At 38.5% G+C, this 19,667-nt stretch overlaps 1 protein-coding gene across 1 annotated transcript; it reads right to left on the bottom strand.

The window, feature by feature from the left end:
* Nucleotides 1-19,102, bottom strand: DIS3 (DIS3 homolog, exosome endoribonuclease and 3'-5' exoribonuclease). The gene is made up of 21 exons (XM_054163023.1): nucleotides 18,828-19,102; nucleotides 16,524-16,681; nucleotides 15,613-15,806; nucleotides 15,424-15,497; nucleotides 14,108-14,275; nucleotides 13,095-13,259; nucleotides 12,080-12,193; nucleotides 11,850-11,987; nucleotides 10,706-10,852; nucleotides 10,062-10,178; nucleotides 9,115-9,216; nucleotides 8,052-8,116; nucleotides 7,866-7,950; nucleotides 7,129-7,256; nucleotides 6,571-6,657; nucleotides 5,608-5,764; nucleotides 4,465-4,679; nucleotides 3,270-3,438; nucleotides 2,690-2,848; nucleotides 2,163-2,285; nucleotides 1-374 (listed from the first exon to the last, which is right to left on the bottom strand). Exons 1-21 carry the CDS (start codon nucleotides 19,059-19,061, stop codon nucleotides 285-287), a joined length of 2,889 nt encoding a protein of 962 aa, XP_054018998.1. The 5' UTR covers nucleotides 19,062-19,102; the 3' UTR covers nucleotides 1-284.
* Nucleotides 19,103-19,667: the final 565 nt, after the last annotated feature.

Genomic DNA, 19,667 nt, shown 5'->3' with positions numbered 1-19,667 from the left:
AAAAAAACCAAAGACACATATATAAAATACAACTTTCCCTTCACTTTGCAGAAGGATTTAATTTTCACCCATTAAGACAAAACTAGAGCCATACATGGTTTTAAAAATGTTGTTCTCCTGCATACATGTATTCTATAAAAACTGGGGTTTTTTATAAAAAATGGCAGTTTTACAAATGGTTAAAATGCATATTTGAAAGTAAACTTTCAAGAGTTTTGCTTGTAGGGAAAAATACATAAATACAAATGATTCACAGGTGGCTTCCTCTTAATTCTTGTATCCAGCTATTTTTGTTGCTTCTTTTTCTTTTTCTCTGGTTCACTCTTGCTGCTATTCTCTGCAGACACATTTCCAGGCACATCGGTTCCCAGTATCTACAGCAAGAAAATAATGAGAATTCAGAACATTCCAAACTCAATTTTAATACCATCCTGGTAAAACTTGAGTTTAGTTGTACAGATTTTGTACAAACCCTTTATCAGCATCAGAAAATTCTGTTAGTAGTCATGTAAAAGAGGGTCTACATGTAATAGTCACAGCTGGACTACTTGGCTGCAGTAAAAGCTGGAGAAAGCTAAGGGAGATACAAGGAGCAGCATCCCTCCAGACTAAAATGCCAGTAGTTCCTTTGCACCAGGATTATACATGCTGCCTTCTCAGCTGTTTGGCAATCACAGAATGTTAGGAGGTTGGAAGGGACCTCCAGAGATTATCAAGTCCAACTGCCCTGCCAAAAGCAGGATCACTTAGGGTAGTCTGCGCAGGAAGGCATCCAGGTGGGTTTTGAAAGTCTCTAGAGAAGACAACTCCACAACCTCCCTGGGCAGCCTGTTCCAGTGCCTTGTCATCCTCACTGTAAAGAAGTTTCTCCTCGTGTTGTGTATACCTTCTAGGTTCAAGTTTGTATCCATTATTCCTTGTCTTATTACTGTGCACCACCAAAAAGAGATTGCCCCCCTCCCCCTAACACCCACCCCTCACATACAGACATTGATCTGATCCCCTCTCAGTCTTCTCAAGACTAAACAGCCCCAGGTCTCTCGGTCTCTCTTCATAGGGATGAGGCTTACGGCCCCTAATCATGCTCATGGCTTTCTGCTGTATTTTCTCCATCAGGTCCCTGTTTCTCTTGAACTGGGGAGCCCAAAACTGGACACAATATTTCAGGTGTGGTCTCATAAGGGCAGAGGGGAAGAAGAACCTCCCTAAACCTGCTGGACACTTTTCTTGATGCCTCAGTGACTGCTAAGAAAGCAGGAAGCAAGAAGAAGAGAGCTGTAAAAGGTTCTTAATCCAAAACTTTTAGTTTTGCTTTCAAAACCAGCACCACTGCAGTATTGGCCAATGCATAGCAAGAAGGCATTTACCTTTGGCAGAAACTGTTTGGAAACAGCCAATTTCTCACAGAAAAAATAAATAACGTTTGACTGTTTAAACAACAAAGGCCTTGTGCTTAATTTGGGTTTCCTTTTCCCTCCATGATTACAGATGCTTCATTACTACCACTATCTGTTTACCAAAAAAAGTCACGTGTAACTTAATGAGGGTACACCGTCTTTTTAACAGCATGCAAAATACTCAGCAGGCCTGAGGCGTGAGACCAGGTGAAAACCTGTGTCCCAGATGCACTAGGAAGATAGAATTGAAAAATATTAAGACCATAAACAGAGTTACTAGAATATTACAGTTCTTACAACATTGTTAAGGGGAAATTTTTATATTGTGGAGGTTGTAAGAAAGGACTGCCATTTACAGCCAGCAATTGCACAGATTTTCCTTCTGAGCCACCCATCACAGTTGCGCTGCAATTTACTGGAGCAAAAAGAAGATCCAACTGAGTTTTGGCAGATTTTCAAAAAGGAGATTTGATTACAGAACCATGAAATTCAAAAGATATTACTTCAGCAAATCATCATCCTTCCCATCAGTGGAAATATCCTTAACAGGCCCAGCAGAGAAATTTAATATAGAGCCTATTATTCTTTTCAGCACGGTAAAAGCAGACCTGTATTTTATTGAGAATAGATATGAAGCAATTGCTACAATCTGCTGCCAAATGATTTTTTTTCTTCTGGGTTAACTTTCAATTTTACCACATGCTGATTTTTTAAAGATTACTGAAGGGTAATACGGGTCTGTGAAACACAAATCTCGTGCCTTACCTTCGGTTCTACCATCACCATCCGAATTTTCTGATGTTGGATGTTGGAAGCATCTAACATAACATTCACTTGAACTTTATCAAATACATGAAATGTTGTGTCTTCCACAGTAAGTGATGGTTCCTGGAAGTTGAAATTTTCCATAAATACTCATTGCTTACAAAGTCTCCTGCTTTTATACAAATATGTATTTTTGTAGGAAAGCATTAATGTTGTGTGTCAATAAAAATGAACGCAGATTACTGTCCTGCTTGTTCAAGGTGTCACATGGTATGCATGTTTTTGTGGTATGTACTTAGATAACTAAATAGTTATATCTATATATCTATTACAGAAACCAGTTCCTGTCAGAAACTGTTTATTTAGTCTTATAAAGACCATAGGGGCTATAATACTACAGATTAATAAGCTTGCATTTAGAGAAGCCTCTTACCCTTCTAAATACAACTACAATAGATTTTAGTCATTCTGCTCACTTACTAAATCAAAAAACAAAGGCACTTAAGAACAAACTTTGTAAAACGTACCTCAGGGTCGTAATCCAGTCTTGGTGCTGGTTTACCTTTTTCTTCAAAGAAGACTGTTCCTTCCAAACCATACTTGGGAATCAGAACCACAACTGCATTTTTTCTTACAAATAATATAAACGCATCTTCACTCACCACGCCTTTGGTTTTGAAGAACAGCTGTAAACAACAATAAGATACATAAATAAGGGGGAAAAAAAGGGGGCAGTAGGACATTGCCTTTTGGATTACCAATATACTGGCTTTAATGAACTAAAAATCTATACACACCATCTACTGAAAGCAGATTTAAAAATACATAAAATCCCATGAACCAGTTGTAACATTACTGTAGTGCTAAGCCTTCATCATATTTATAACAAACACAAAGTAAAAAGAATCCTCAAGATGCTTTTGCCCTAAATTTTTCAGAACAAGCAATGCAACATCATAGCTTTTCCTCAAAGCAGCAGCCCTCATTCTTGACCATTCCTGCAGGCACTCAATTTTGCTCTATAAAGCACAACTCCACGCTCTCTCCCTTCCTTTAAAAGCCACACAAACTGTCCGCAGCTACTCCTCACATCTCAGAAGTACTCACCTGTGTATGGAAAGCAACAGAGGCCCTCTGTGCATACTGAGCCATTTTATGTCGATAATTGAGGTTTTTGCAGAGATCTGCTAGTTTGTGTTTATCCGTCAGTTCTGGGTAAGTCATGTCTGCTCCTACTGCCACTGCCAAAAGCCGGTGTACTATGATGTCAGCATACCTGCAACGATGAGATTAAATGATTAATGACATGCCAAAGCTCACTTTTATTTTTTTTAATGTAATGTTGGTTCTATGAATCTTGTAGATCAAAAAGCTTTTGTAATAATAATGGTCTGCTGATAATTCCCTCAAGATCACTCTCTGCTGATCAAAGGTACAGTCTGTAAAGCTAGAATGAACTACACTCTTCTAAGATAAATCCTTTAATATATGCTACCAAAAGAGCCTGGATTTTGAATGTTTAAGAAGAGCCCGTATTTTTGAATCCTTACAAAACTGATGCAGTTACATTTTGAGGTAAAAAAATGATGTTTCACCAGCAGATTAAGACACTCCCTATTCCCTTTCCCATAAACCAGCCATCGTTTAGGAGCTAAAATTCACTGTTAGGACTCCTGGAAACTCCACAAATCACCCACCCTAATGCACAGGCTTTTTTACATAAAAATCAAACCGTAGGAGATTTCACTTGAATTACTTCTCAGGAGCAAAGTATGATGACTATTGTTTTCCCTCAAAACTCAGACACTTCTTGGTCAAAAGAAATAAAAAAAAACCAACCCAATCTCATATTCCAAGATGTATGATTGCATTAGAATGCAACAATGATTGTGGCAAGTTTCAGATCAGCAATTTTTGTCAATAAAATACAGCCTCCTCAAAATTTAAACATAGTTTCTACCTAAAAAATGACTCACCAAACTGCCTCAGTCTTTGGTTGACTTATATAATGCTAAGTGATCTCAAAGTTAATTTCTGTGTGAATGACATGCATTAGGGATGTCTTTCTCCTCTTTTCCTGTGTCTTTAGAAACAATTTTATTAGACCTCAGGAGTCACAGACAGTAAACCAGGCAGCTGACATGAAGATGGATCACCATGTAAATTCACTGCTGTTTCAACTGAAATGTCCAGCTGAAAAGATGCAGTATTTTGCTTTAAATGAACAGCACCATTTAAAATAGAATTTCTTGCCAAATAAATCCCTTTTTGGTTCTCTGAAACTTTTTAAAAAGAGAAGTACCTTCTAATAGGTGAGGTAAAGTGGGTGTAAATAGGTGAGGCTAAACCATAGTGATGAAAATCATTATCCATTCCAGAGCAGAAATAAACAGCTTGCATCATGCAGCGAGTGGTCAAAATTCGCAACAGTGTATTTAGATAGGGGAATGTAGGAGATTCAGCTTTGTCTAATGATTCAGCTAAAGACTTTGCTGAATCTGTCTTAATTTCCAAATTCTGTGAGAGAAATAAAAGAAAATAGGAAAAGGTCAGGTGTTACTAGCAAATATGAGCAGAGTATAAGCAGCAATCTACCAGCGACAATCATGCTAATCTTAACAACTGGCACAGGTATCACATCTAGTAACCTGATGCAATGGCACCATTACAAAAGAATCATCCACCCATGCACAGGGCCCTCCCTCATTATTCCTAGTGCTCTGTGCAATAATATGACAAGCTAAGTCAGTAGCCTAGGAATTCAGAAGAGACACCAATTCAGAAGTGAGCAACATTTTATGCTAATATTGAGAGGTTTACTTCCCTTGGTTTGATTTTTACACCCCTTTATTGAATAAATCAGAAGTGATATGCAAAAAAACCAAACCAAACCAATAGTACTTGTGCCACACAGATTCTTATCCAAGCATGATGTAAACAGTAACCAACCTTCTTGTACTTCCTCCACAAAATTATGAAAACTTACTCTTGGAAAAGTGATTTGTGAAAGTGGTACTGTATGATACAGTGTTCCCTATTGGCCAGTGTTCCCCAAGGAAAAAGGTCACGTAGCACGAAAATCCAGAAGAATTTTTCATTTCCAGTCACACAAAGTTAAGTTTCATCACAATTCTGTGACAATAATGTACATCATCCAGAGACAAAAAGTCACTCAAAATGTCATGTGTAACTTGGAGATGAGAAACACCCACAGCACATGAATTACAATATGAAAGACTTAAGACTGATTTGCTTTCTTGACCTAAGAAATGGTGCAAAAAGCAGAAGATTCTTCCTTTTACCTAGAAGCACCATTAGTTATCTTGCAACAAGTACCAGTAATACACTTTAAGAATGCTGCTTTCCAACTTTTAAGGGTAAGAGCACAGAGAGAAAATACTGCTTTTTATAATTAATTCACTTAATTAGTGTGGTAAAAACTTGCCTTGGACTTTGCAGCCTTCACGAGGATGTCATAATTTGATGGAGGAGGAGCAGGATGCTTCCGGAGCAAGGCAAACTCTGGGAACTCCTCATAAATTTTTTGTGCTACAGAGACATTGGCAAGCAACATGAACTCTTCAACCATGGAATTTGTTTCTCTATCAATATAAAATATTTCACACTGTTAGAAAAGCATTAAATGATATATTTGAGTGTCCAATGAAGAAATATTCCACCATCCTAATTATATTATGTAATATTAAGTGGTAGGTTAGACAATTAGACAAGTATTTTAACACTAAAAGCATAACATTTAATCAGTTTCAGTAAGGAGTGGGAAGGAAAAAACCCTAAAATATTCTGAAATAGCAAACTGCATTTAAAATGCTCTTTAAAATGCACTAAAAGACCAAGAGATAAGCCTCCTGATTTCTTCCTAATAGTACAACTCAAATATCGTGCATATGAAGTCTGAAAGCTCCATGTTGCATACCTTTAAGTAGTAACAGTATACTGAAGTGCAGATTTCAGCACTTTAGAAACTAAGTAGTAGTAGCAGAGAAAGTATCTTCAGAAATTGAATCAGTAGGGCCCTTTCTAGCACTCACTGCTCTGCTGTCCTTAAGGTTTCAGTAATCTACAACTCCCAAATTCCACTTTCTCTCCTTGATTAATACCAGTAGAAGAACATCACAGAGAAGCTACTGGGATGTAGAAATGAGACCACAGTGCTCCATTAAATCAGACCAGGCTGAATGGGGCTCTGAGCAACTAGATCTAGTGAAAAAGCACGAGGTTTAAACAAGATGATCATTAAAGATCCTTTCCAATCCAAATAATTTTACCTCTGTCCTGCACAATTATAGGAACTTTGTACACTATTAATTAAATGCTGCTACTTAAACACATCTTCAATTCCATCCCTTCCCTGAATTAAATAATTGAGAAAAAATAAAACATGTACTTGAGTTCCTTAGTCTGCAGATCAATAGGATCATGAGTTTCACTGTCCATGTGGAAACGAACCTCTGGTGAGGAAAGTGTCAAGGCTCTGGAAGACATTAAGTGGTATTGATGAATCAAAGTAAAGCAGACACAGTGGCTGAGTTGCAAGCTTGTACACAACAGCTGGGTTCATCACGAAACTGTAATTCAAAACTATCAGAAATTAAAAAAGAAAGAAACTGGAAATCAGAATTAATATTCAAATTAGCAGAAATTATGATGCTAACAGACATTTACAGTCGCTCCCAAAATTTCAAATTCTAGTCCTCTGTGTTTTTCTAATGATTGCAGAAGATCCATATTGAATTTGTGAAGGAAAATTATTAAGCCAAATTTATATTTTGGGGGAAATTAAGATAGCCATTTTAATGCAAATTTAAATGGCAAAATACTTCTCTTTCAAAGGATTTTCACTGGAAAAATGGACCCAGAGGACCATTATACAGTTTGACAGTAAAAAAAATACCTAGACAAAAAATGAGGGAACAAAAGGTAATAGGGACAGCACGCAATTTACCCATTATCAATTCTTTTCTTCTTCAGAATTTTTGCTAGTTTGTTTAGTCCACGCAGGCTGGTAGTAATGTTGTCATTCATAGCAGCTGAATCAATTCTCATCTGTGCTTCAGCGTAAGTAAGAGAAGCCTTGAAGAGGTAACAAACAACACATCATGATTCATAATTGAATACCGAGAAGAAAAACATCTTTTTGTCTTGCAGAACCTGGCTGTCAAAGCTGGTTCATAACAATACAGAGGTTTATATTCAGTGCCCAAGTGCATGTCATTCTCAAAGAATAAAGGACAAAACAGGGTAGAGGTATGAGAAATATTAAGAAATTAACAGTGGGTTTTGCAATGCTGATCACAGAATTATTTTATACATTAGAGGACTAATTTTCAGAAATTAATCAGATTAAACACCTACAGAGTCCACTAATCTAACTGAAACTTATGGCTAGCTGGTATATATACCCACTATGTCCAATATCTGTATCAATACATCTATACTTTCAAAATGAAATATCGTAATGAAGTAACTGCACAGAAAACACAGCAGCACTACTGGTTTAGGACAGGGAATCATTAAATATTTTATTTATTTTTAGGGTTTAAGCATAACTTTCTAAGAAAATATAAAATCAGTAAACAGAAAGAAGAAAACTTTATTAATTATCAAGTCTATTGCTCACTGTTTTTATAAAAAGGGTCTCCGGCTTTTTTCCTGAGGTATAACAATCTTTATGGGACTAACCTTGGAGTTAATAATACTCTTGGTAAATCTGGTTTTTAGAATTTCAGCCTTATGGTTCATCTCCCAGATACATGAAAATGCAAGCCTAAGAGAGGAAGAACAGGGAAAAAAAAAATCTGTTAAAATCCAGATATAAACATCTGGGGATTTCTTGTTAGGATCGAAGTATGGACCATATACTTATACCTGTCCACATTAGATCTCAGGGAGCACAAATTGGAACTAAGTAACTCTGGAACCATATCAATCCTCTACAAAGTAAAGAACAATAGTTATGACCAGTTACAAGTGCTTATTTTAATTACCTAGTATTTTAATATATTTAGTAATAGAATTAATTTTTTTTTAAATTTCCTAAGAAAGCTTAGGTTTCTGAAAGACAAGTAAGCTACTTCAGAGGAAATTCACTCTATGATCCATTTTAATGATCAGGTTTTTAGTAACAGTTATTTCTGAATAGAAATTGTGGTCTGTGAGAAGTAAGTTAAAATAAACTAGGGAAAGAGTACAGCTGTAATGAATACAAATCACAGGAAACAACACAGATTTAGCCATTGCAAGAAAAAACAATGGATAAAAGCAGAATCAGGCCAATCTGACAACTTCCCATTGGTATGAAAACAGCTGTTTCACAACTATGTATTATTCATGCTTCAAAGAGGAACTGAAAGGAATATTCTACAGAGAACAGGTTTAAAATGAAAAATAATTTAAAAAATCCCTCTTGCTATGCATGCTGAGTGACAGAAAGCACCTTCATTTCAACAGTCTTGAGCAAATTACAGCTCAAGGAATCTACCTTTTTCTTTTCCCATAGCGATATCTGTACTCTCAAGAATTAAAAGAGGAAAGCCAGGAAAAATCCAAGGCTCCGAGGTGACCTTATTGTGGCCTTCCAGTATCTGAAGGGGGCCTACAAGGTGGCTGGGGAAGAGACTTCTCAGGATAACAGGTAGTGATAGGACTAGGGGGAATGGAATGAAGCTGGAGGTGGGGAGATTCAGGCTGGACGTGAGGAAGTTCTTCACCATGAGAGTGGTGAAGCCCTGGAATGGCTTGTCCAGGGAGGTGGTTGAGGCTCCATCCCTGGAGGTGTTTAAGCCCAGGCTGGATGAGGCTCTGGCCAGCCTGATCTAGTGTGAGGTGTCCCTGCCCATGGCAGGAGGGTTGGAACTAGATGATCCTTGTGGTCCCTTCCAACCCTGACTGAGTCTATGATACAAGCAGCTTTTATATAGAAAACAATTACTTTTTCACACAGATATACAGTTGTTCCTCTTTTTGCTGATTCCTCATCCAAAGCATTTCCTGGGCGAATAAAATGACTCACGTCTGCAATATGTACACCAACCTAAAAAACAAACATGATGTTATGTATCTTAAGAAATAGTTCTCAACATGAAAAAAAACCTTTATTCTCAAGAGTTTTAGTTACAATCCAGTTTACCCATTCACTGTTCCCTTCATCAGCTCCTATATTTAGCAATAGTTAAATCCTAGCACATTGCTATGTTAAAAAAATGACCAGTTGCAGCAATTATGGAAGAGAAGGGCATGCTCTAGGTGTAGTTGAAAGTTTTACTCATTACCAGTGCAACTCTTCTTAACTGGGGGCTCAACCAACCTCTTTAATTTTCTTCAAGCCTCACTGCAAATTTGCTTTTGTTTTTCTGTTTGCTGGACCCTCTGGTTTGACAAATTCTGCTATTAGAACTACAAATTAATTCATGACAAAGAAAACCTGACTAAATCAGATTTGTAAGAGTGTCAAGCTTGTAGCTTTTCAATTACTTTTTTAAAAAAATAAAATAATCATTCCTTAAGCATTAGAGAAATAGCTTCACTTTTTCTTAGGATATTTCCTTATCCTAACTGTAGGTGTCCATATTCATACTCAGCTAACACAGTAAATAAATTGTGTTAATTTCCCATGCCAAATGAGCAGAAAGCAGGGTGAATTCAGAAGATTTAAAACTCCCACTTCTGACACTGATGTAATGTAAATCAACTCCCTTTCTATATTGACATCTTGCAGTTGTATGAACATTAATTTGTTTTTACACTAGATCTGGAGATTTGCTCATGTCATTTACTATTACCAATAGTGCACTGTTTGTAAAATAAAGGAAAAAAAGTAAACAAATTACTGGCTTGAATAAAGAGAAAACAAATCCAAACCAAAACAGACAACAATACCTCTATATTTCCATTTTCCAGTTCTCTACAATGTAATGCATCATCAATGTCCGTACAGCCAGGAGGATCAACACTACAAACATACAGGTGCCGTAAGTCTTCCCTGTATTTCATATCCTGAATAAAAAATAGACAAGTGTTTTTGAGAAATCTTCTGCATCAAAATAACAATGACCATTTGAGAAAGGCAACCAAATATTTTCAGAGTGGTTTTTTTTGTTTCAGGACAGTATGTGCAGCCATATGTATTTATACGACCACAACAGATATGCTGAAAGAAGATTAAGTACTGCATTTTTTTTCTGGTTTACAGCAAATAGGAAGACAATCAAACAGGAAAAAAAAAAGTCTTTTCATAATCTGAGAATTAGTAGGACCAGGAACCAGGAACCAAGTTTCTTTAAAAGGGAAATTTTCACTGATATCCAGCTGAACAAATTTCGGATGTGACAGTTCTCAGCTAACTTCAGCTTTCTAAGGCAGAGGCCTTGCTTCTATAGGAAAACCAGTTTAATGTCCACCCTAAGACAAAATGATTTTAGACATTTCTTCTGTATTTTTAGTGCACTGGGATATCCAAGAATGTCACAGTTTGATTTGAAGGAAAAGGCACATAATGATTACAACAATTTAAAAATTATTACCTGTTCTGTAATGCTCCATGGCATTTTTGGTAGAAAGCTAAGGACATTCTGGGAAAAAGGCTGATGAGGGACATCATGTTCAAGCAGAAGAACTTCTGTCTCTGTCTCCTTATCTCCAGCACTTCCTAAGCTCTTTACAAAATGACCCTGACAAACAATATACATATATATGAATTTATATATACACACATGTACACATCAAGCAATATTGTTTGCTCCAAAATAAGTATTTGAGATCATTATCTCATAGGTTATTAGAATATTAAACTATACATAGGAAGTAATCTTTTCTTCTCCATTCATCAACTAAGTCTGAACTTGCACTTCTCCCTCTTTTTCTAGAATGGCACTAAATCCTCCACATTTAAAACTGCAAAAATTCTAAATGTCACAATTCAGTTTTCCAGGGAAAAACACTGCTGCATAAGCAGCAAAACTAGTGAGGTATAATTTCTCTATGAGTTTGTGCTGCATCACACATCCCACTCCCCAGTACTTCAATTCTACTTCCTCACATGTCTCATCCTCTGCAGTAATGCTGTCTTTAACTTTAAACAGCCCTTCCATTTATTTTCCAAGTTTCCTTCATTTCTCTAAACACGAGACAGCTGTATTATCATTCATTACAAGCTATCCATTCGTACCACAGTCAATAGAAGCCTCCTCAAAGCTTAATGTTCTGCACAAAATGAAGCTAATGTCCTCAATTTTTCTTATTTCCTTTTGTGTATTTACAAAGAACTTAATTACCTGTAACTCTGCTTTGCTGGCAGTTTGATAGAATTTGTCGAATGTGTTCAGAACTACTTGCCAGGACAGTGATCAGTGTGTGGATGAACAAAGACACAGCAAAAGCTACATTTTCTAGGAAACCAGACTAAAAGGCAGTCCCTAGTTAGTCTAATGCACCTTAGTTAGCACATATATGCTGTGCATGTTCACTGCAGAATCTATGGACCAAGCCTTTTGACAACCCATAATGAAGTAAAGCATTCAGGGACTTCCTTAATTTGCACCATCAAAGAAAGTCACTGAAAGCACTTAAAATTCACAACACCACTTTCTGAAGTTATTCAGCATTGTAGCTAATAGTAAACACAAAAATCTGCCAGATTTGAGTTCAGAAGAAAACACATAAACTTACATTTGGATACCTGGAGTTCCTGGGCCAGCCATCAATAGCAACAATTATTCTTTGTCCTTCCAATGTGTCTGCCTGTCTTGTTTCTATTCGAATGCGAGGAATTCTGCGATCAGCTGGTGTAAACAAATGGCGCCTGGCCTATTAACAACCAGAAAAAGGAGCATGTGATTTGTAATTACAATAAAGGGGAAAAAATATCTGCATTTACAGTAATTTGATTATTTCTTTACCTCTTTGATTTCCGATTTGGAAAGCATACCACAAAACGGTCGCCAGTTTCGTTTTATAATGCCTACGACTTTTCCAGTAGGTCTCCGCATGTCCTTATTAACAGTAGTCTTCAGCTGGTAGAAAACACAAGTGTCAGAAGCAATATTGCCTGTACTCATGTTAACATGTTTGATCACAGCATGTATCTTAAACCTTGCTTGTAACTATTTATGGCATTGTAATGCCACAAATTCTATGAGGATTTCATAAGTAGAACTATGCCTCCCTGTCCTTTTCTTGACTTTGCAATATTATAATATTTTTAGTATGTGACATGATTGCTTTGGTGGTCTTTATTTTTGTTTGGTTGGGTTTTGCTGTTCTTTTGTTTGTTTTTAATAAGTATCACTTGAGGAGAACAATGATCCACTGCCTATGCTTACTAAAAAACTTCTCAATTTTCTTTTCCACGCTATCATTGTAATTTCTAGGAGTCCTTTTAGTTTGCTTGAAAATTCTCCATTAATTCTAAACACCATAATTAAAAAAACATTCTCACATATTCAGTGGGAACATCATGTTTTACAGACATGAAAAAATTTGGTGGACAGAGGACATGTGTGTACTGCATGCACACTAAGCAGAATTACTGCAAGAAGCTAAAGAATATTTTGCAACTGGTTCCAAATGTATGCATTGCCTATAAGGGTTGACTGACACTGTGATACAGCATCTGCTCCCACTCCGGCAAATCCTAACTTGGACACCAGCACACAGCTTTGCATTATTACCCTACTACCTCTCAGTAACTTCCATGTTAAGTTTAACAAAGTAAGGATCTGCATTTTATACATAAGCATGTATTTAATACAACTGTAGGACTACAATTAAGTTTTATAATTTTGTCCATTCACAACAGCTCTTCGGACTTTGTATAAAAACAATGTATAAATCCAAAGCCTAACACCGTCAGAGTACTGCAGACTCAACTCCTTATATTGAGAAAGGTAAAGCAAAGAAATACTTATTTCATACAATGTTTTCTTTCTCCTCTTCATTTTCAAAGTCATCTTCATTCTGGCCATCATCTTGCAAGACCACTGAGGATGGTGCCACCCATTCATCTTTTGCCAACAGCTCCACAGCTACAATATCTTCATGAACTGCTCGGTTTAAATGTTTCAGTCCCTGTATAATTATCTGGATTTTTTAGAAAACAAAATGAAAATTCATGTATTTATGATGGTAGAAACAGAAGACCCAAATTGAAACAGTATAACTGAAGAGTACAGATGTATACTCTGCACTCCAAGGAACATTTTAAGGAATGTTTGCGATGCTTTTTCCCCTGCCTCTGCCTAGGTTTCCTTCAGGATGCCAATATAAAAAGATAATTTCTTTTCCCCAGATTTTGTTTAAATATGTCTGATCCTTCTATTTTTGCAGGCTAGCAGACTACATATTGCAGAATAGGAACAGAAGAATCAGAGAGCGAGAAACACCTCCAGCTGCCACCACAAACAGAGGAGGCAACTGCCACTGTCACTGCTTGTGCTAACAGAGAAGCCTGTAGGCAGACAGATGGATAGTCTGCTTGGAAGGATACAGCCCAACTATTCATCGTGAACCATGAAAATAGTGGGGAACTCAAGCAAGATAGCCTGACATGGGCTCACCACAGGTTTTTTGAACATCCTCTCACAAACTTGTTTGTTTCTGTCTTTCACCATATTTCAAACTTTTTTTTTTTAAGTGCAATATTAGAGTCAACTGAAAAACTGCTAACTAGGATTCAGCTTTATTTTACAAACACTTCATCAAAGCATAAAGTATAATTTCAAACTTTTCAAAAAAAGCACAGCCATTATTTCAGTAATTTGTATCCATACAACTGAACAAACAAGAAAAAACATCAGAAAAAACACAGAAAAGGAAATTACTGTAATGCTCCATTTTAACATGTGTCACCATGAGAGAAATAAATCTTAAGTAATTCATTACTGAGGCTAGTGAAAGTTCACAGGATGAAGGCAAAATGAAACACTCACCTCTTTGTTTTCCTCCACATCTCCATGAACCCAAACAGTAGCTTCAAGATAATTATCTCTGCTTGCCCTGTAAGTACCTTGGAGGTAAACACCAGATTTTATTCCTTGCTGCAATTTGCTAAGAGGAATATGTTCTGGGAAAATTATTTTTCCACTTTCTATTTCTTTCTTTAAAGCAAAAAAAAAAAAAAAAAAAAAGAAAAAAAAAAAGAAGGAAAAAAAAAGAAAAAAAAAAAGGAAGAAAAAAAAAGGAAGACGAAAGGAAAAAAAAAAAAAGAAGAAGAAATTATCAGTCTTTTGTATTCATGATCACTTGAAAACCAAGCTCAGGAACATGACATTCAAACTAACAAACTCCAAAATTGTAACTCCATGTACATACGAATAGTTATAATAATGAAAAGCTATTACAAAGTAGTATTTTTCTAATGAAGCATAAAAAGCATTAGAAACATGGCAGTTAATTTCTTCTATTTTCCTGGTTTTGCCTGCAGTTATTTAAAGATACTGCACAAGCAACATACACTTTCATGTTGATTTGGATACACTGACTAAACTTCCTGAAGCACAAGATTAGCACAGTGTGACATAATAAAAAGTAAGGCACACAGTTTAAGCAGATGCTGTAAGCTATACGAAACATGGTGAGAATACACTACTGTCATTAACTGGAGAAGTCAGACAATTACTTAAAGCTGAATAAACTACCGCTAACTGCTGAACACTTCCACATTCTTCCTATTCCATTCTGTTAGAACTAACTCTCAAGAAACTAATGTTCATATTTTTGGAGGAGTTAGTTTTTAACTATATCAGTCTTATGTGAAAATTAAGTCTTGATTCTGATAAATACAAAGCACAAGGAAATATAAAAGGATGTGGCTCATCTCTGAGCTGCAATCTGCCCTTATGTCGACTTAACTGACCACAAAAGTCAGTTTTTGAAAGAAAATATTATTAATCAATAAGTTTACATACATTTTCAAGTATCAGACAAGATCTAAATAGTTTGCTATACACTCTTCAGTAGTTTTCAATTTCTTTCCATTATTTCTAATATTTATATTATTCATTCAGGTCAGTTACCTAAAGCAAATACTAGGTACCTACTAATAGTTATATAATCTGAAGTTGTACTAGCTGCAGTATTTCCTTTCTTCTTTTCAGTTGTCAAGAAGTTATATTTTCAAAATGGTAATGAAGTCCAAAGTCTTCATATTCCAAACTGATATTAGGAGCCTGACCCACAGTGTCCAACAATGTACTGCAAACAACTTGTGATTTAATTTTTTCTATAAAAGAAAACATAAACATACCCCTTCATCAGATACACAAGCAAGACGATCTACAAGATCAGGATGAGCTGTCAAGCTTTTTATATACTCCTCACCTACAAAAGCACAAATGTCAACATTTATACATGAGATGCACGGAATTTAGGCATGAAGAGACTGCTAAGACAGTTATCTGAGTGGTATATCAGGTGTTCATGCCACTTCACTTACATGTATAAGCAGTTATGCCTTCCTCTAAAGCTTTCTCCTTATTACTTCTGTCATTTGTTAAAAAGATCACTTGAATCTTCTCCTCATCCTCTATTTCCTTCAAGTGTTCATTATACCATTTTACGGCTACCCGAATAGCTCTGTCATTGCGATCATTAGCAGATTCTCCTTGCTTTTGCTCTATGTATGTTTCTCTAAACAAATAAAATTGGAAGAAGAAAAAGAAATAAACAAACAAACCCAAATCCTAACACTTATCCATACTTACACAAATTTTTCAGACAAACAACATCAAGACTGTAAGGCTGAAAGAATCATTGCTGTACCTACCAATTCTACTAATACTTGTAACACCCCCTAGGCCATCGAAGAGAAGCCAGGAAGGAAATGTTAATTTCTAGTGTAACCTTCTCATTGGCAATTGAGGCTAAAACTATGGATTTAAGATTCCTAGAAATTTCATACTGCAGAAATGAAAACTACTTATGAGCAGAAATAAAACAAAATTAGTTACATCATCATTTCTTAGACCTTTCTGTCACTAACTGACTAACAGATTTTTGAATTCTGGTATAGACCAAGATGTCCATAACTAATAAGCACTGAAATGTGTTTAAAAGGGACAATAAAATGTAAAGATCAGTATTCCATTGCTCAAGTTAACAGTCTTGTATGCAAACTTTATTCAATATTCTAAACACATTTTCATAATACATATATGCTTATACTGAAAATAAACTGGAAAAGCTTCTGGAACATGGAACTATTTCCCAACAGCATTCCTTAGAAGTAAACAGTTCTATGCACCCCCAGTCTAATTTTTTTACCTAGTTCACATGTTCCAGTTCTGTTTCCCAGTTTCTTTTACTGGACATGACCACAACTCTGTTACACCCTATTCCACACCTTACCTATGATGTTCATTGGTGAAAGAATAGAAATGTTTTTCAGGGGTTTGAATCACGTCCCTAATTCTCTTGTACACTGGTGCACTCCGATTCCTGACTTCTTGTAAGACTGTCTGTAGTATGATGACATTCTTAATAACAGGATCTTCAAGTATATCAATCTGAGGGGAAAAAAGGGAAGTTAATCAAAATTGTTGTACAATTCTATCCAATAAGAGACTGAGATATTTTGGTTTAGCATATAAAAAGCTAATGTGTTGAACTACTTCTGCCTATTTCTCATGCTGTTAGGAAACTGAACAGTATATTAAGTGGCTTCCCCCTGTCTGGGGGCAAAAATTTCAAATGGGATCTTCCAGGCTCTTCGTGACTTGAATTTTGCTGTACTGAAGATAAAGACTTTGACTTCCACTGAACTCAGACCCAACATATGAAGGACTCTAATCACTAGAAATCCACCACATCGTGTCCTCCTGAATACCTCCAATGACAGTGACTCTACCACCTCCCCAAGCAGAACATTCCAATGGCAAATCACTCTCTCTATGAAGAATTTCTTCCTAACATCCAGCCTAAACCTCCCCTGGCACAGCTTGAGACTCTGTCCTCTTGTTCTGGTGCTGGTTGCCTGAGAGAAGAGACCAGCCCCCAGCTGGCTACAATCTCCCTTCAGGTAGTTGTAGATGGCAATAAGGTCTCCCCTGAGCCTCCTAGGCTTAAGTCCTCCAAAAGCAATCCCACTGTTTCATTGCAATTTTAATTTCTGCAGACTCAAAGCAAATGGAATTATGCTAGCTGCTTTTCACCTTTTCAAACACTGATTTAATTTTAATTTTTTTTTTGGAGGATATTAGTTGAAAAGTTTTCATCACTTTGCCAATTCCTGACAGCCATGCAGTGTTGCCAGGAGAAAGAGATGGTGAACTTAATTTCCTAAGCTTATGGCAAGGAACTGTGCAAACCCATCTCCAAACTGAGACAGCAATAAGACTTGAGGGCATGGCAATGACAGACTAAGCTTCTCTGCACCTGATTTTTAGATAACCTAAAAGACTTGAAGCCATGTCCATTGGCAAGAAATTCAGTATTATCCTATGCACAAGCTGAATTACCAGGCAAAGTCTTATTTTTGTAATTCTGTTCCAGTTCCTAGGTAAAAACTGTTTTCAACTGTTACAAATCCCCACTACTCTGGTCCATGGCAGTGTACCCTGGCACATTCTAAGAGTGCTCTATAGTATGCATACACAAACTCTGTCAACAGACACCAAGAAATCCATGGGTAACAGGCTGGAAAACAACCTGACTTATTTTGGGAAGAAAATTCTTCCTTAGAACTTTTAGGACGGGTAGCTGCTAAAACATGGGAGGGCTGTGCCCCTTTCTCGAGCATACCATGTTAGAATTCATTAATTACTTCCAGTCTTCAATGTCTGCACAGGGCCACTCTACTTTCTACAGAGGTATTCAAAAGCAATCACAAGCCAAACACCGACCTTGAAAATTCACTGCGTCCAGGCGGGAATTCTACAGTTTGCACTGCCCAGACTCAAGCCCTTGTACAATTAGTGATGGGCTACAAAGTAAAGTTCATCCCATGCTTCTGGAGTTGTGCATGGGACGATTTTGCAGCCCCCTATTCATTAGCTGAAATCTACATAACCATGTAAAGAACCTAAGCCTGCAACAGAATCTGAAAACCAGAAGAGGTACTTAGGAAAATTCAGTGACCATGGGAAGATCCTGATCGCTGCTTCAGAGTCTACCCACTCTCCTTACATGGCTTTCCATGCCCATATCAGACCACAACAAAATAAATAAGCAAATAAACACACAAAAAAAAATTACTGTTCTCTCTTCTGGCTTTTTAAACAGCAAAACTTAGAACTGGAATATAGTCTAAAACCAGTCTAGACTCGGTGATGCTGACGGCCTCCACAGTAGCTAGCATGGAAAGCCAAGACAACCCATCCAGGCATCAAGTAGAACACAGCAACAGAAAAACCCAAACCCGACAGCGCGGCTAAAGCGCCTCTTCAGGAACGAGGCCTGAACCCTTAGCCTGAAATGCAAGGATTTAATTAAGGCTGGAGCAGGGCTCATGGCTCCGCAGAGAGTAATGCTGGGCCAAAGAGAGATGCGGCTGGGCCAAAGAGAGATGCGGCTGGGCCAAAGAGAGATGCGGCTGGGCCAAAGAGAGATGCGGCTGGGCCAAAGAGAGATGCGGGCCTGTGGTTCTGCTGAGGAAAGCCGGCGGCCGTCCGCCCCCTCTCTTCCTCCCAAAGCCCTCTTCTGGGAGCCGCTCACCTGGTGAAGGAGGAGGTTGGTATCGAGCAGGAGATAGTGCGGCCCAGAGCAGAGGCTGCTGGCAGCGCCGCTGGGCTGCGCCTCGAGGCCGCCGCCGGGCCCAGCGGGGCGCGGGGGGCAGAGGCGGCAGGCGGCGGCGCCGCAGGGGATGTCGTCGCGCAGGTAGTGCTCGCGCACAACCTTCACCACGGCACCCGCCCGCGTGCGCTTGAGAAACGTCCGCGACTTCAGCATGGTGTGCGCCGCATCCACACCAGCGTTTCCCGGCACGCACCGCGGCAGACCGGCAGAGCGATCGGCAGAGCGATCGTCACAGCCGCAGCCTCCCAGCCCCAACGCCTCCCAGCACGCTCCGCGGGCAGGGTGCGTGGGAAGGAAAGACCCCGCCTCCCAGCTTGCCGCGCGGCAGAGCGCGGGAAGCAGCGCGCGGCGTCCTCCTGGTCGCCGTGGTGATGGCGTCTCTCAGCCCCGCCTCAGCCAGCCCTGAGGGAAGGCAGAAGGGTGCGCATGCGCTGTCGGGCACTCCGGCCGCCGGGTGGAGGTAAGTTTTTGACCGGGTGCGGATATATCAGTGGGCTAAGGTTAGTTCTCTTTATTTGGTGTTGTGTGCCGTTACTGCTTGGGCATTGACCATTGCCATCCGCGGAGTACCCAGCGGGCAGAACAACAGCTTCCCCCACCGAGATGCAGTTGCCTTGGGGAAGGGGGTGGTGGCGCTGCCCTACCGGAGGCGCCAGCGGCGGCCCTGGAGAGCTAGCCTCTGGCGGATTCCGTGCTATTCGCCGCAGGGCGGCCCGGCTGGAACTAGGTGGCTTGGGCTCCGAGGGCAGCATTTCCTCG

The sequence above is a fragment of the Dryobates pubescens genome, chromosome 7, assembly GCF_014839835.1.
Source record: "Dryobates pubescens isolate bDryPub1 chromosome 7, bDryPub1.pri, whole genome shotgun sequence".
NCBI lineage: Eukaryota > Metazoa > Chordata > Aves > Piciformes > Picidae > Dryobates > Dryobates pubescens.
Note: the sequence above shows the minus strand (reverse complement) of the source record. Positions and strands in the feature narration are given on the sequence as shown.